The 16,034-nt window shown below is 43.4% G+C and overlaps 1 protein-coding gene across 1 annotated transcript in view; it reads right to left on the reverse strand.

Moving 5' to 3' along the window:
- Window positions 1-16,034, reverse strand: part of akt3a (v-akt murine thymoma viral oncogene homolog 3a) — a 50,606-nt gene that overhangs the window by 14,521 nt on the left and 20,051 nt on the right. Inside the window, exons 2-5 of the mRNA XM_071514075.1 lie at window positions 10,294-10,419; window positions 4,564-4,675; window positions 688-832; window positions 252-383 (exon numbers count right to left, since the gene is read on the reverse strand). Of these exons, the coding sequence (XP_071370176.1) occupies window positions 252-383; window positions 688-832; window positions 4,564-4,675; window positions 10,294-10,419 (515 nt within the window). The remainder of the gene's footprint in view (window positions 1-251; window positions 384-687; window positions 833-4,563; window positions 4,676-10,293; window positions 10,420-16,034) is intronic.

The following is a 16,034-nucleotide window of genomic DNA, read 5'->3' on the forward strand; positions in this document are numbered from 1 at the left end:
TGCCAAAAAAAAACTATGATATTTCAGCTCCATAGATAGATAGATAGATAGATAGATAGATAGATAGATAAAAATAATCTACACTGGCACTGTTTTATTGGTAGTTATAGATGGCATTACATTTCTTGGTGGCTAAAAGATCAACAAAATACATTAAGAAAAAAACTTAATGGACTAATCTCTGATCAGTCTAATAAAAATGAATATCTGCAACACACTCTGTACCAATTAGCAAGCACTGCCAGACTAACCTTGGCTATGATGACTTCCTTTTTGAGAATCTTCATGGCGTAGTATTTCCCGCTGGCCTTCTCTCGCACCAGGATCACTTTACCAAAGGTTCCCTTACCGAGCAGCTTCAGGTAGTCAAAGTCACTCATTGTCTGGCAAAGGGCAAACACAGAGAACAACCTCAATCATCGATCTATGGCTGTTTCCTCCCAGTCGATCAGTTTACTCATCAGTTGTTATCGATCTTCGGAAGTCTTTTTTTAGTTGATGTTTTAGTTGATATTTCCTGTACAACATTCACATAAGAATATTAGTCTTTGATACCGACTACATCTACAAAGTTTATTTAATTGATTAGCTGACAAAAGCCTATCACTATTAGCCAAAAAAGAATTAATTCTGTGTAGTGTGTGCCTGTGCGTGTGTGTGTGTCTGGATGGCTGGTGGATGTGTTACCTTGCGTTTGTGGTGTGTGGTGGAAATGTCCATCTCCTCCTCGGCCATGTTGTCGATGTGGGAGGTCGGGCTGCACTGGATCCTCTCCTCCTCTTGTCTCTGCAGCTTGTCAGCCACCATCTGGATGGCCTCCGTCCACTCATCTCTGGATTCATCACACAACAGAAAGTTTAGGGATGCACTAGCACCACTTTTCTACTGACGAGACTGTTTGCAAGTTCTAAACTTCAAGTGTCAGCAAATACCAAATACCACTGCCATTCATTACTTTCACTGACTGGATTATGACCCATGCAATACGGTATACAGACACAGATTTGTCAATATTGTGAGATGTTGTTGATTAAAGATTTGCTCTGAATACAATGAAATTTTTACAATGTGCAATTCAATTTATAGGCCAGAAACTGGACTCAGCACCAGAATACTATGTTTAGGAGTCAATTTTGAGCAGCCACAACTAATAGCAGCCTCATGCAATTTGCAAATTGAAGTAGTTCATATTGCGATTTTCCATTGTTTTTTTCTATTAGCTGTGCAGCCCTACCCACTGGACAAAAATGACTGAGACATGATCCATTATTCCCAATTCATAAAATTGTTAGTGTGAGAAAGTTGAAGTCGCTGATATGTCACATGCGGCTCTAAGTCCTGTTATAACTTAATTTGCCAACTTACATAGCACATCATGAATTGAACCCAACCCCAGTAACAATACATTAGGTGTAAAATACAATATTTGTCATGGCTTTTCCATCAAGATGGCAAGTGCACTTATTTAACCAGGTTTTGAAAGACACTAAAGTGGTTTCAATTAACACAAACACCTATTTGTTCAACAGAGAGGAAACACGGTCAGCTAGAGAATCTACTGAATGAGCAATGATCATGGAGCAGAACTAATGCCTACCAGTCTGTGTGTGTGTGTGTGTGTGTGTGTGTGTGTGTGTGTGTGTGTGTGTGTGTGTGTGTGTGTGTGTGTACAGACACACACGCATGCATTGGAGGGGACAATGCATTGTTGTTAGCTAACGCTGTTCCTCCCCATTGACTTTCCATTAGTGGTGTTGTTCAACATCTGTTGAGCGAGTGTGTGAGTTTGATTCTGTGTGTGTGTGTGTGTGTGTGTGACTGTGTGTAATCATCATCTGTAGCAGAAGGCCAGCCATGCATCAGGATGTATGGGCACATGTGTGTATTTAATGATGATGAATATTATAGTTTATACGCAGGACCAAGCTTCCCTCTGCTCTGAGAGAAACTCCTGAGGAGAGGAGATGAGAGGAGAGGAGAGGAGAGGAGAGGAGAGGAGAGGAGAGGAGAGGAGAGGAGAGGAGAGGAGAGGAGAGAAGAGGAGAGGAGAGGAGAGAAGAGAAGAGAAGAGAAGAGAAGAGAAGAGAAGAGAAGAGGAGAGAAGACTGTGGAGAACAGAAAAGTAAAGTAGAACAGAAATTTGACTTATCCCTACTAGGGTTTTACAAATATTCTGAAAGTGTGAATCCTGTGCATTTCTGATGAGGAGAGTCAGGTTGTTTATCAATAGTAATTCTGTTTTTAAACATGGTTAAAATAAGGTATTCCTCCACTACCAATGTGGAAAACTCGGTTTAACCTCTCAAGAGTGAATTGGGTCCATAAAGAGTTCTCCGTTCAAAAAATTATCTTTGATCTTCTCACAAACAGTGTTAAGCCTGTGCCACATGCTAGGGTTATAAGTTAGTGGAAAACACTAAAGAGCCCGGAACGAGGTGAACCAAGGATGATATTCAAATATTCAGAAATCCTCAAGACTCGGGGAAACGCGAGTCGGGATTTACCAGACTGCGCTTTCAAATACACTTACCTAGTGTATGCAGCGAGGAGATCATAATAATGAAACCTGTTTGACTCCCAAACGATCACCCCTATGTCTTTTGTTTTGTTTTGAGTTAGATGCCCATATGTTTCCTTGAGGGATCTGAAAGAACATCCATCTAAACCTAAACAGAGGAGTGTGTTTTTAAGATCTGAATCCTTTTCTACTGCAAAGACTTCTGAACGTACCCTACACACTCCAAAACAAGGGCAAACTCAAGTTACACTCCATCTACAACAATGGAGCACTCAATTTGTGGCATGCATGCGAGTGTGAGTGCGTGTGTGCGTGTGTGTAGCTACATAAAAAGCAATGGGAACTCTCTCAAGGTCAGGCAGCAGATAAATGCTCTCTCTCTTGGTTAGAGTGTTTTTTGTATAATGAGTTTTTTTTGCTAATGAGAGATAATGGGCCTGCCTACAGTCAGGCGCCGTGCCAACACGTGCCACCCTCTCTCCTCACGGCTGGGGCTGTGGTAGCTGGAGCCCTGCCAGGACTGGTACAGTAGAGCAGATACAGTAACACACACACACACACACACACACACACACACACACACACACACACAGACAAACAGTTGTGAAGCACATACTACTTTCCAACCCGCTAAAACTTCAATGATGCACTCACTTCTGTAGCACATCTCCTCTACAGCAACAACCAGACAAACACACATACACACAAGCACCCGCACACACACACACACACACACACACACACACACACACACACACACACACACTTCTACACAAAACACACACTTCTGGGGATCACAGTCTTACACCCATAGATTTGCAGATATAAATATTCTCTGGCAACAAACTCTTCTCTGTGTTATAAAGGATGGACGGTCATTAGGTGTATGTTAACTTGGGACTGTGTCTGTTTATTTGATTATCTAGTGGCAAACTATTAGAAAGCACCATATAAGCCTGACAGAGTTGGACAGACAGCTGCAACACACACACACACACACACACACACACACACTCAAAGGACGCACAGAAGCATCTGTGGTCTTCTGGGCAAAGCTGTTCATTTTCTGGAGATAAACACCTCAGCTCCTCAGAAAGGAACCGAGCAGCTGGAGAATTTATGCCGACGCTACTTGAAAGGTCTCCTTTCTACTCTGTCTCTCTCACTGTCTCTCTTTCCCACACACACACACACACACACACACACAAATACAAACCCTCTATATACCCTCTTCCACACACCCCTGCTTTACCCTCGCTGCATGATATATTTTCTCATCTGCATTATGACTACAGGAGAATATACGGAAGTAAAATTCACATTGTACTAGTAAGCTGTTGTGGTTGTGTTAAAAGCTTGTAAGTTTTTCTTTTTTGTTTCTCCTTTCGCTTGAACTGAAAGTTTACATGATCTTTTGGCATTTGTTCTTTCTTTTAATAATTTTTCCTTTTACTTGAGCTGAAACTGAACTAACTTTAATAACCCTAAGGTCCATGGAACGTCTTTAAAACTGGTGGTATGATTTCATGATTTTCAAATGCATGCTCCTCTAGCTGCAAACAAAGCTCTTTCTTAACTTGTGGAAAGCTAACTTTTTGAAAATTTGAAGGTTTCAATTGGCAGCTGCGACAGGCTATCGTAGCTTAGATGTCAATCTTTCATCTGAAGTATGTGAAAGAAATCTCTCCATGTACAGGCTGTCTACACTGATACAGTAAGCTTTGTGGCCAGCCAAGCTGTTTTGTCCAGAGTCTGTTTCTCCAAACGCATCTTAGTTCTAAGACCAAACATAAACTTGTGAAAAACTGTTTTTTTTCACATCTGGCTTTGAAGAGAGTTCTGGCTGAAGAATGATATTTTCCTATTGCAACTCTTTGACTAGAGCTCTTATTAAAGACAGATATGAAAAATGACTGTTTCTACAAAGGTATGTGAGCGTGTGAGATCCTCTTTTGTCCACTGACTTACAATGACTAAAATTTGACCTTAAAGTGAGAATCTATGGGGAAGCTGAGCCCGGTATTTTTATCTGACTCCAGGCTGACCTCTCATCGGGGGAGTCCACATGGAAAGTCCTCTCGATGACGGTGGTCCACTGGAGACAGCGGATGATGAAGGTGTTTGGCTTGGGCCTCTCCGTCTTCATCAGCTGGCATTCTGAAACAACGAGGCAGAGGGACAGGACTGTCTGTCAGTACAATCAAACCAGGATTTGCCCATTGGATGGCATTGAGGACACAAAGAAGAGGAAAGAAGTTCAAGTTCATTTACTTACATAGCCCTTCGTCACAAGCATGTCTCAAATGACTTTACAGAGAAAGAGCCTAACTAGATCTAACTGATCAACAATCAATCATAGAACAGAATGATATAACACAAACAGGGAAGCAAAACAAAGCACAAGACACACAATAGTACGTTTTAGCAAGACACCAGAATCATCAATCTTAGACCCTCAGAGCATATAAGGAAAAACTCCAAAGAAAACCTTATCAGGAAAAAGCGGAAGAAACCTTGGGCAGGCCAAGTTAAAGAAAACTGAAGTTGGAAGAGTTAAGCAACAATACTCAACTTCAGTTTGAGAGAATCTGAGCGAGGAAAAGAAGTTACTTCCCACTGAAACTCTAGGAACAGCAGCAAGAGAAGGATGTACTCTTTCCTGACATCAAAATAAACAGTTTGAACTGCAGTGGACCAGAGAAACTCATGAGCAATATTATCAATAGTTGCTGTTACATCATCAAGGAAAGATGTCTTATGTTTTTATACTTTAGTTTGAAAATAGGCGATAAAATAGGCCACCCACGATTCAGATGAAGGTGCTTTCCTGCGCCAAGGGATATTATGTGTTGCAACTCATATGCACCTGGCAAATATCCGAAGAGACACATTTCTGTGCAAATGGGCAATACAGTGGGCCATTGTTACACACATGTATGATACAATACACAAACACACAAATGCAGAAACATACGCACACATAGCCAGATGGGGCTGTGAGCTCGCTGTGGGGAAGAATGCATCTTCATTGTCCCTCAGCAGTCTCACTGGTTATTGGGGACAAGAGCCGATATAAAAGAGGGTTGGCAGAGCGTAATGATCCATCTTCTCCCCTCTCTTCTTCTCCCCTACCATGTTCTCCTCTTCTCCTCTCTCCTCCATATATCACCCTCCTTTTCACTCTCCTCACCTTTTCTCCTGCTCTCACCTCTCCACCTCTCATTGCCGCTCCTCTTTTCCTCGTCTCCTTTCCTCTCCCTCTGTCTCGCCTCCTGTCCTCTCCTATCCCTTCCTCCAATTACTTTCTGTTTAAGTGTGGCACAGCACAGCACGTCATGGCTCAGCCTAAATATAGACAGGAAGGTTAATGACAACACCGCTCAGGTCGTAGACACAGCAGAGTTTCAATGTAAATTCACACACACACGCACACACACACACACACACACACAACACACACACAGAAAGAAGTTTCTACCTGCCTCGTGAACACAGCCTGCTGTGCCGCCAGAAAACAAGGTCATGGCAGGGTTGATGCCAAAAAACACACTCGCACCCACACATGGACACTCACACACACACACACACACACACACACACACACACACACACACACACTCACACTCACACACAGAGTGATATTGAAGTTTGAATGTTAGCTGAAATTGGGTTGTTTGCCACAGCAGGCAATTGTGAAGTCTGTGTAGCAGTTTAGTGGGTGTATGTGTGCATACGTGCGTGTGTGTGTGTGTATGTGTGTGTGTGTGTGTGTGCGCGCGCATATGTGTGTGTGTGTGTTCAGAGAGAGAGAGAGCGACAGGCTTGTATGTATGAGTCCCTCTGCAGGGAACAGGCCTGTACCATCTCTGTTCCATCTGACCACTTCTGTTGTCCACACACTCAAACACACACACACACACACAGGCACACACAAATAAACAAACACACATACACACACACACACACACACACATACACACGCCACCTGGCCTCCCAGCTTTGGGCAACAGATGTGGCAGTGCCAGCGCTGTGCCAAGCAGCCGGGGCCGGATGTATGGCCTGGCTTGTCCTCCTCGCAAACTCTTTCCTCTCCCCTTTTCCTCATCCTCCAATCCTGTCTTCGTCTCCTCCTCCCTGTCTGTTCAGCGCCGAGTGATCCTCCTCTCCTCCTCTCCTCCCTCATCCTCCCTTCCTCTCCCCCATATCTCATCTTGCATTATAACCTCACCCTCCAATCCAATCCTGCACTCCGGTCCTCTCTCCATCTCTCAACATTCGCTCTCCATCCTTCTTCATCCTTCCGTCTCTGTCCTCCTCTCTCCTCCTCACGTCTCCTATTCTCTCTTCCTGTGCCCCCTCCGTTCGGCTCTCCATCGTTCATTCCTCGTACTTGTCCTCCCTTCTGGTCTCTAATCTTTCCCTTCCGTCCTTCCTCCCTCGTTGCGCCATTCTTTATCATTTTCTCTGAGGTTTCAGCTTGTGTTGCACCATTCTTCATCATTTTCTCTTCTGTACCGGCCTGTATCTCTCACCTGTTCTCCTCTATTCTCTTCACTGTCCCTGCTATCAGCCCCTCTATCACCAATCCTCCCTTCTCTGTTCTCCAGATATTTCATACAACACTCTCATTCAACAGGGAAAATGTGACAGGTTTCAACTGACTGACTGACTATCAAAAGTAGGAAAACTATCCCATGTCATTTTGATACAGAACAGAAAACAATTGATGGTAATGTCATGGCTTGGCTTCTATTACAAAATTTGAGAGATGAATTTGAGATCCTGTACAGTAGCGACAGCGATAACAATAAATAAATACAAGTAAATACAGTATCATCTCCTTTAGGCCTTGTGTCAAGGACCCAGCTTAGCACCTATCAGATTACATCGAGTAGCCGCTAGCCAGTGAGGTTTGGACATGTTGGCAACAGAGTAAACAACAACATCAACATGCAGCAGTGTCATTATTATTAAGTACAGAGTCATATGCTGCATGATCTATACAGTACTATCTGACTGATGTGTTTATCCAAAGTGATTTACAGTGCTGGGAGACAGAAAGATGCTCGACCAATTCAGCTACACTGACACAGTAAACCGAAATTACACAGTACCAGTACAAAAAAGTTTCAAATAACACATAATTGGCAGGAAATCTATTGTGAATTTCTGTTATTTCAATAACTTGGCATTTCACCTTTCCAATCTGGGTATGATTAGTTTCAAGACGCTTGAGTCTCTGCTGAAAACACTTGTGTTTGACATGCACTAGGTCATTCTAACTTTCATAGAAAGATATGAATGGTAAGGAGAGAATGACTGGGCTGAACTTTATGTAACTGCGAAAGTAAGAGAAAGTTTGTATTCGCCTATGTCTGTCATGCACATAGCCTAATTCTTTATCGGCTGATTCGGATGTTTCATGTGAACTACAGCATATCTATTAGGACAGCACAATACGATACTTCACACTGTATCGATATTATATGAGTGAAATTTGCAGTAAATTTATACAAGCTATACAGTGTATCTTAGTCTTTTTGATACATTAATTTGTTCATTATTTAAATGGGTTAGGGGGACAAATTGAGGCAAAATTTCAGTATTTCCCTTCCTTTTAATTAGGCAAATTAAACATTAACAAGGCAGACATCTGTGTGCTGTAGTGCACTGAAATAACTTGCAATAACATGCAAACATACACAATGAAAATGCAAAACTCTTTGTGAGATGCTAATAAACAGGCTTAATTCCATCGGATTTCAAAGTAAGCTGCTGGAAAACATTCAAGTCGTGTTACTACAGTATTTTACTCCTGAATGGCAAAGCTTACGGATGATGTTAATTTTATTTAGTTTATGTTGCTCCTTTTTGTTTTTTAAACCTGAAATGTGCCCAAACATCTGCCTTGAGATTTGCTGGCACTGGTTTAATGGAGCCCATCATTATTATTGACAGAAGTGGTTTGGTCAAGTGGGATATTTGTGCTTCTTGAAGCCAGTGAAATGATCACTACAGTGACACATACAGCAGCAGAGTCTTGAGAAAAATGAAAAAAAAAAAAAAAACCTGCTCTTCTGTAAAACAATGGGGGTCACAAGTGTCGTTTTCAGTATTTTTAGTACCAATTCTCAAAAGGAAACAATTAAATTACAATGTACTGGCTCAATTTTTCACCCAGCCTTTCTGTCTATACTGAGTAATATGAGTCATATGCTGTATATAATGTCAGAGTGTAAAGGATTAGGGTATTACCTCCTATCAAGGTAAAACTGACATTGGCCTAAATGTCAAAAACCATCTTGTTAGTAGCTGGTCTTAACTTCTGGCTTCTGTCAGATTTTGGGGCACAATTTGAGGGTGAAACTTCAGCTGTGTGAACACAGCTTTGCTTGCCAGGCTAAATTGCCTGGGAAGCAGACAGAAAGTGTCTACTGCCACTCTGCATTTACTATATGAACAGTGAGAGCTGATGGCGGCGGTAATGAGACTGAGAGACGTTAAAATTCTTCCTGTTAACTCATTAGCTGGTTAATTACACATGTTAACGAAGCTGCGGAGCTTGTTAGCCAGGTGCAGACAGATGATATGCCGATAAATGGTTAATTAGGGGGGCAGTGACTACTGAAAAACATACCGACGCTGTGAAGACTGACGACTGACACGATGTTTTGACACACCGCGAGTGAAACTGATGCAATAACTGTTGTGGCATTTCACTGTTGCACTGTATGATGAAACCAGAAGAACATTTCAGCAACATTTCATGGCAATTTACATGAAAAAATGAATGGCAGGAGCACTTACAGAATCAAATATAATCAATTAATCCATATGAGCTGTTATATGGCAGAGTGAGTACAGAGACCGCCGTTCAACAGCTTGACCTGGGATCAAGCCCCCGTCTTGGCAAGCATCCGCCCTGCTGAAGTGTCCTTGAGCAAGACATGGACTCCCTACCTGCTCAGAGGGCGCTGCTCTATCTATCTATGTATTTCCACCCGCTCTATCTTGGATCTGATTCTGCGCTCTGACTTCACTGGGGCAGAAATGAAATGAAAATTTCCTTACCAGGATCAGTTAGGTATCATATTATCATTAACATTGAAGTGAAGTATAGGTAGTTGACATACTTAGATACATAGAATGTATAGGGTGTGTGGGGCAGAGAGAAAAGTGTAGAGTGTCTGTAGTGCCATCCAGCTATTTGGGCACAGCTAACTAGCTAGCATTGCTATTAGTCTTTCTGTATGCTTGTTAGGATTATAAAGTTATAGGTTCTTAGCATTTTACAGTGCCGTTACGGCAAAAGGCAGCCAAATATGCTAGAGCTGACATAGCTAAATCATGACAAGCCAACAAAAATAAAATAAAGACGTTCCAATACGGTTCCCCAACAATGTAAAAATGAATTCCCACTCAACGCTACCTTTCCCTGTATCTCTATGGTGAAGTATGTAGTGAACCTAATATACAGGTAGGGTTTAGAGTATCATACTATAAAGCAAGGAATCTCTGTCTGTATGTATGTCCTTTGCATATCTCGAGAACCGTTCGTCCGATCTACTTCACACTTGGCAGGTGTATTGCCGGGGACCCAAGGACGTGCAGTGTCGAGTGTGAAGTTGTTTGGATGAGCGGTTCTCGAGAAAGCTGCAAGCAGCAATACCGGAGGCCAAGCAATCAGCTGTTCCGAACAGGCATGTTTTGAACGGGCACTGCTCTAGTAGTCTTAAAAGCCTATGTTTAAGTAGTAGGTAGGTTAGGTGACATACTTGCTACAGAGAAGTTATTGAGGGGGTAGGGCAGGTCTGCATCCTGAGGTTTCTCTTTGTAGCCGATGAAAGAGCCGTCTGTCTTTAGCAGGAAGTAACGCGGCCGCCAGTTCTTTATGTATTCACCTGGAGAGAGGAGAGAAAGAAAGAATTAAGTCAAAAAAGTTAAATCAGACACTGGGTACAAACAATCAAATTCACAGCCTCACAACTAATGATGAGGGTGACGATGATGAAGATGACAATGGCAATGATGTTGGTGATGATGTTGACGGCAACAGTGGAGCGGTGGTGGTGTGAGGAGGGTGATGATGATAATGACATTGGTGATGATAATGATGTTAATGATAATAGCAATAATGATGGTAATGCTGATTTTAAATACAGATTTTATTCCCTAGACAGCCTCGTCCACTCAGCTCTAACTCTCATCTGTCCAAAGAATATCACACACAAATACACACACACACACACACAGTATCTCTATAACTCCCACAGCGCTTGCCAGATTCACATCGGATTATCATGTAAAAAATGACAAAAACATGTTTACCAGCACAACACTCAAACTATCCATGCCAGAAACATCATCTGGCTGATACATGGGCAGGTGTCGAGGTGGTGACCCCCCACGTATCAACCACACACACACACACACACGCACACACATAAGAATACACACTTATACACACAGATAAACGCATAAAGATAGCTCAGACCACGCTAGTATGCACACACACAAACCACTGGCCTCCAAGAGAAGAGAAGAGAAGAGAAGAGAAGAGAAGAGAAGAGAAGAGAAGAGAAGAGAAGAGAAGAGAAGAGAAGAGAAGAGGAGAAATGAGATGAGATGAGATGAGATGAGATGAGATGAGATGAGATGAGATGAGATGAGATGGCCACACACACACATTTGACCCTTCTCAGACTGCAGCAACAAACAACAACATCTGCTGAGCAGCTGGTGGCAGAGTATTACCCAACTGGCTGGCACAGGCCGGCGTTGCCTGGCACTACGGCGGCACTGCAGCTTTATCAGATGACCCGCTGCAGGATTACATGGGTGTCAAACATTTCCACACCACAGAGGCGGATAACACTTACTGGAAACAGCATGGACGCACACATGGATTAAAGTACATACACACACACACACACACACACGCAGATGCACATATCCTTCGATGAGATGCATACAGACATGGACGAAAGTGGGCGCACACAGGCACAAGCACACACAGGATACTGAGAAACGCAAACGTTATGATGAAGGAAACCGAAAATCTCAACACTTTCCAACTCAGGAAAGCAGTGTGGACGTTGTGCTTTGTCTGTCATTTTAAACAACACAAATAAAAACCACAGAAGGAGACGAATCTTCTCCGCTTCTCAACCCCTCTTAATTAACCAGCCGTTCCTTCACACACAAACACACACACACACACACACACACACAGACAAACACACACGCATAATGCAGGCACCCTGACGCGCTGCTACACAAAGACGCATTCACACATACACGCACAAACATTCGTACCCCACATTACACGCAGCATGGTGACAGGTCTGATCACCTTTTTTAATTCGCCGGGAGAGGAGAATAGGCAGTGTGTGTGTGTGTGTGTGTGTGTGTGTGTGTTCTATTTGTAACATCCACTTAAAGCGGAAATGACAGCAGGCCGTGCTCGTTAACACATCGCAGAAAAACACCTGCTCCGCTGATGGGACCATGCGACTGCGGGCCCTGCCGGTACCTCTGGGTGCTGCTGGTGGTGGGTGGGGGAAACGGGTGGTGGGGGGATGGAGAGGGGGGGTTGTAGCAGCTGATTCGAACCACCATAGGAGGACAGACAGACGGACATGAAAATCCTGTTGAGCGCGTCGTCAAGATTACCGAATCACACCTCTCCCCTCCTCTCCTCTCCTCTCGGTCTCTATTTTTTCTCCCTCTCGCAAATCCTCCCACTCTCCACTCCTCTCCTACTTCCCTCTCTGTTCTTACAGAAACAAAGCATATTCTTTGGATCACCTGCTACAGATAAACAGAGCGCTGTGATAGGGGGATGAATGGGAGGGATGCGGAGTGGGGGGTAGATGCGGAGTGGGGGGGTGGGGGCGGGTGGGATGGAGGGAGGCATGAGGAACAGGAGGGAAGAAGGAGGAAAGGGAGCGAGGTAGGAAGGAGGAAAGGGATGGCTAGAAGAGATGGAGGGGAGAGAGCTTGTGGGAGGCAAGAACATTTCTTGTCATGTTTGACCAAATCAAAAGACATATTACAGGATTGATACTATGAATATATGTTGTGTTAGCTAGCCTAAAAAGTTCCAGTTTTACTACATAAAGGCTTTCATAACTGGTTTGCAAATAAATTAAATTAAAGTAAGCTAAACCAAACTCTTATCACACTTATCTCAATATACAGCGTGTGCTGCACACTTTGTTTGGCAATAATGTAACTTTGTGTTTGGCTGCTTGTGGAGTTGTATGTATGTGAGCTGTGATAAAAAAAATCTAATTTAAAAAGCCTGTCATTTGATGTAATCATATTTCAGGTCCAAACTAAGTCCACATCAAACAAGCAAATGCATTCAAATCTGTGTGAGCACTTTGGCTTTAAGATTACAAAAATCTATCATTAACTAGTCGCTGGTTTATCCTTCCCAGCGGTGAACTGACAAAGTAATGAAGGAAGAAACTGGTCAACTGAAAAGGAGAAACTACAGTTAACTTTAAACTACACGGGAAAGAGAGATGGATTGACTGACAAAATGGATGAGGATAAAGAGAAAGTTAAACTGATAAAACTATTAAAAACTGGCAGTGATGACTGGCTTGCTGATCCAAGTCCAGTCATTTCTCTGAGTCAGTTTCTAGATGAAGTGTCCAACCAATGGAAGCCTGTGGCTGGCCAGTCCATCGCTCAGCTGTCCAGTACAACTGAAAACATTTAAGCAATCCTTCTGGCTGGACCTAGGCAGTGTGTATCTGTGTGTGTGTGTGTATGTGTGTGTGTGTGTGTCTACACGTCCACTGGGGGGCGGAGGAGGGGGCAGCCAGGGGTGGCACAGACGGAGAGAGGAGATGGACAGTTGTCCACACACGGCGTTCCAAACAAACATGCGCAAGCACAAACACACACATACACACACACACGCACACTAACACAATTCTAATTCGACCGTTCCAATTCTCTGAATGATCCAATGGTGTTCTGTCAAGCTATCCCGTCTTGGCCCTGCCTGTAATGAGTCCAGCGAGCTCTCCCACTCTGGACAGCTTGTCTGGGGAGCCACATGTCTCTAGTTTGGACTGCTGGAGAAAACAGAACAGCCGGTCTCCTTCCCACACCATCTCTCTCGGACTCCTCACTTCAGTTCCATTTAGTTTTCCGCACAACTTTACTTTTCCCTTAAGGCCAATTAGTAAATACTACAGTATACAGTGCTTAAGACAACAGGAGTCTCTTGTTTCTTGTTATGAGTACAGGATATTGGTAATACAGGAGAACGTGGGTGATCTTAAGTTGTAAGGAACAGAGGATGTTTGGGAGAGTGAGATGAAACATGTTGAAGCGTTTCGAAATTCTGGACTAAAACTTGTTAAAAATACTGACTATGTGTGTGTATGCATGCATTCTGAAGTGCTCTCTACCATCTAATTTGATGCTTAAATGTCTTTTAATTGGATGTATCCTCACATTCCTATGCGTGGCATTTTTATTGCTTCTTTTACTTTTTCGTGTTCCTTTATTTTGTTTTATTATACTGCAACCCTGATTTGAAATGGTCTATGTACATAAAGATGAAAACATAAAATACGTTTAACTACAAACAATCAGAATACTGCATTTTGCATCACTGCATTGTCGTCAGTTCAGAAATCAAAGGTTAAGATAAACAAGGCACTACTGAACGCAGAAATGGATGGGGTGAAGGTGGCATGCCTGTTTTAATTCCCCATATATCTGCCCCATAAGGCCTTGGGGCAGAAGTGTAATTTGTGTTGATGCTTTCAACTTTTCCTATATGATAAATTTCAAACTGCGGCTAAAAACTAAACTAAGGCTTTCGAAAGTGAATTTGGAGTGTCTTGGAGAAGTAAATCTTTTTGGCACATCCTACAGTTGCAGCTTGTGGATTTAGCAGTCAGAGGCAGAGATGAATCAGCTGTGACTGTGTCCGTTCCAAGCTTTCTGATTGGACAATTACAACAACACACCGACTAACTGTCACTCAATTAGCGGACTGATTAACTGTTCATTTGAGGACAGAGGGGGAAAGGGGGAGAGATGGAAAAGGAAAAACAGCGAGAAAAACAGAAGACAGGTACACACTGCGAGGAAGAACTTCAGCCGGGAAAACATACGGTTCGAAAATTCACACAAACTTTCCACTCTTTCTCTCTCTCTCTATCGCTCTCTCACTCCTTCAGGACACCCGCACACCTCCGTCCTCCTGTTTGGTGGATGCCACATTTCAGTGGAGACCATGAGAGCAAAAAGGAGAAAAACCTTGATGACAAATAAATAAATAACTCTGTAACTATGTGAGCTCACCAGCCATTTGTTAATCAACCCAAACAGGGATTTAATTTAATGCTTTGGCCGAGGCCGGGGCTGATATGCAGATGGCATAGAGACGGGGCTGTGTGACTGACGCTCTGGGAGCTGGAGGGGTGGGGGGGGGGGGGGCTCTGCCACGTTCCAGCACATACACAGCAGCTCACCAGCATGGATAGGAATGGCTGTCTGTCTGGCTGTGCCCACTGTCCACACAGCCGAACACACACACACAAAACACACACACACACACACACACACACAGGCAGATAATAGCAACACAGAGGGTGGCAAAGAGGGAGAGAGAGTGAACAGGGGGAGAGGATAGAGGAGAGTGACAATGGAGACACAGCTAGCGTGATAGATAGACAGATAGATAGATAGACAGATAGATAGATAGATAGATAGATAGATAGATGTGTGACTGACTAACTGAGTGACTTGTTAGTTGAGTGACTGGCTGAGTAGCTGGTTAGCTGACTGGATACTTAGCCTGCTACCTGACTGACTGTCTCCCTAACTGGCTGGCTGAGAAACAGGTTGAAGAACTAAGTGACTGGCTGGTTGTCTTGCCCAAAAGCTGACCAGCTGACCGACTGGCTACCTGACTAAATGGCAACCCCACTGATTACCTGGCTGGCAAGCTGACAGACTGACTTGCTGACTGATTCACAACATCATCCTCATCCTCATCCTTTAACAGTAAAGTACAGTAGAGTCACACAACTCAAAGCAGAAGTGCCTTGTTACAATGCAGTTGAATCACATAAATCTGACGAAAGGTAGTTAAAGTCAGTGTAATAGAATTCTGGTAGAAGTATAGTAGAGTTCACTGAAGTACAGTCGAGACATAAATCTGATGAAGTGTGTGTGTCTGTGGTGGGGGTTGGGGAGTCGGGGTGGGGGTTGCAACAGTGTAATAGAAGTACAGTAGAGTTCAGTCAGCCTGGTGGGCGGGCTGAGCCGTGGCTGCTTGAGCTGAGCTCCTTAGAGACGAAGGTCAAGACACCTCCAGACACAACAGTAAGGGGAGGGTTTGTGTGTGTGTGTGTGTGTGTGTGTGTGTGTGTGTGTGTGTGTGTGTGTGTGTGTGTGGCTTATCCTTTGACTTGAGTAAAACGAGTAATTAATATGGAGGAGGGGGAGGAAGAAGAGAGATTAGCTAAACATCAGGCAGGTA

The sequence above is a fragment of the Centroberyx affinis genome, unplaced genomic scaffold, assembly GCF_046629955.1.
Source record: "Centroberyx affinis isolate AG114_WGS23_722 - 3 ecotype Tasmania unplaced genomic scaffold, CSIRO-AGI_Caff_v1 ptg007942l_1, whole genome shotgun sequence".
NCBI classification, from domain to species: Eukaryota; Metazoa; Chordata; class Actinopteri; order Beryciformes; family Berycidae; genus Centroberyx; species Centroberyx affinis.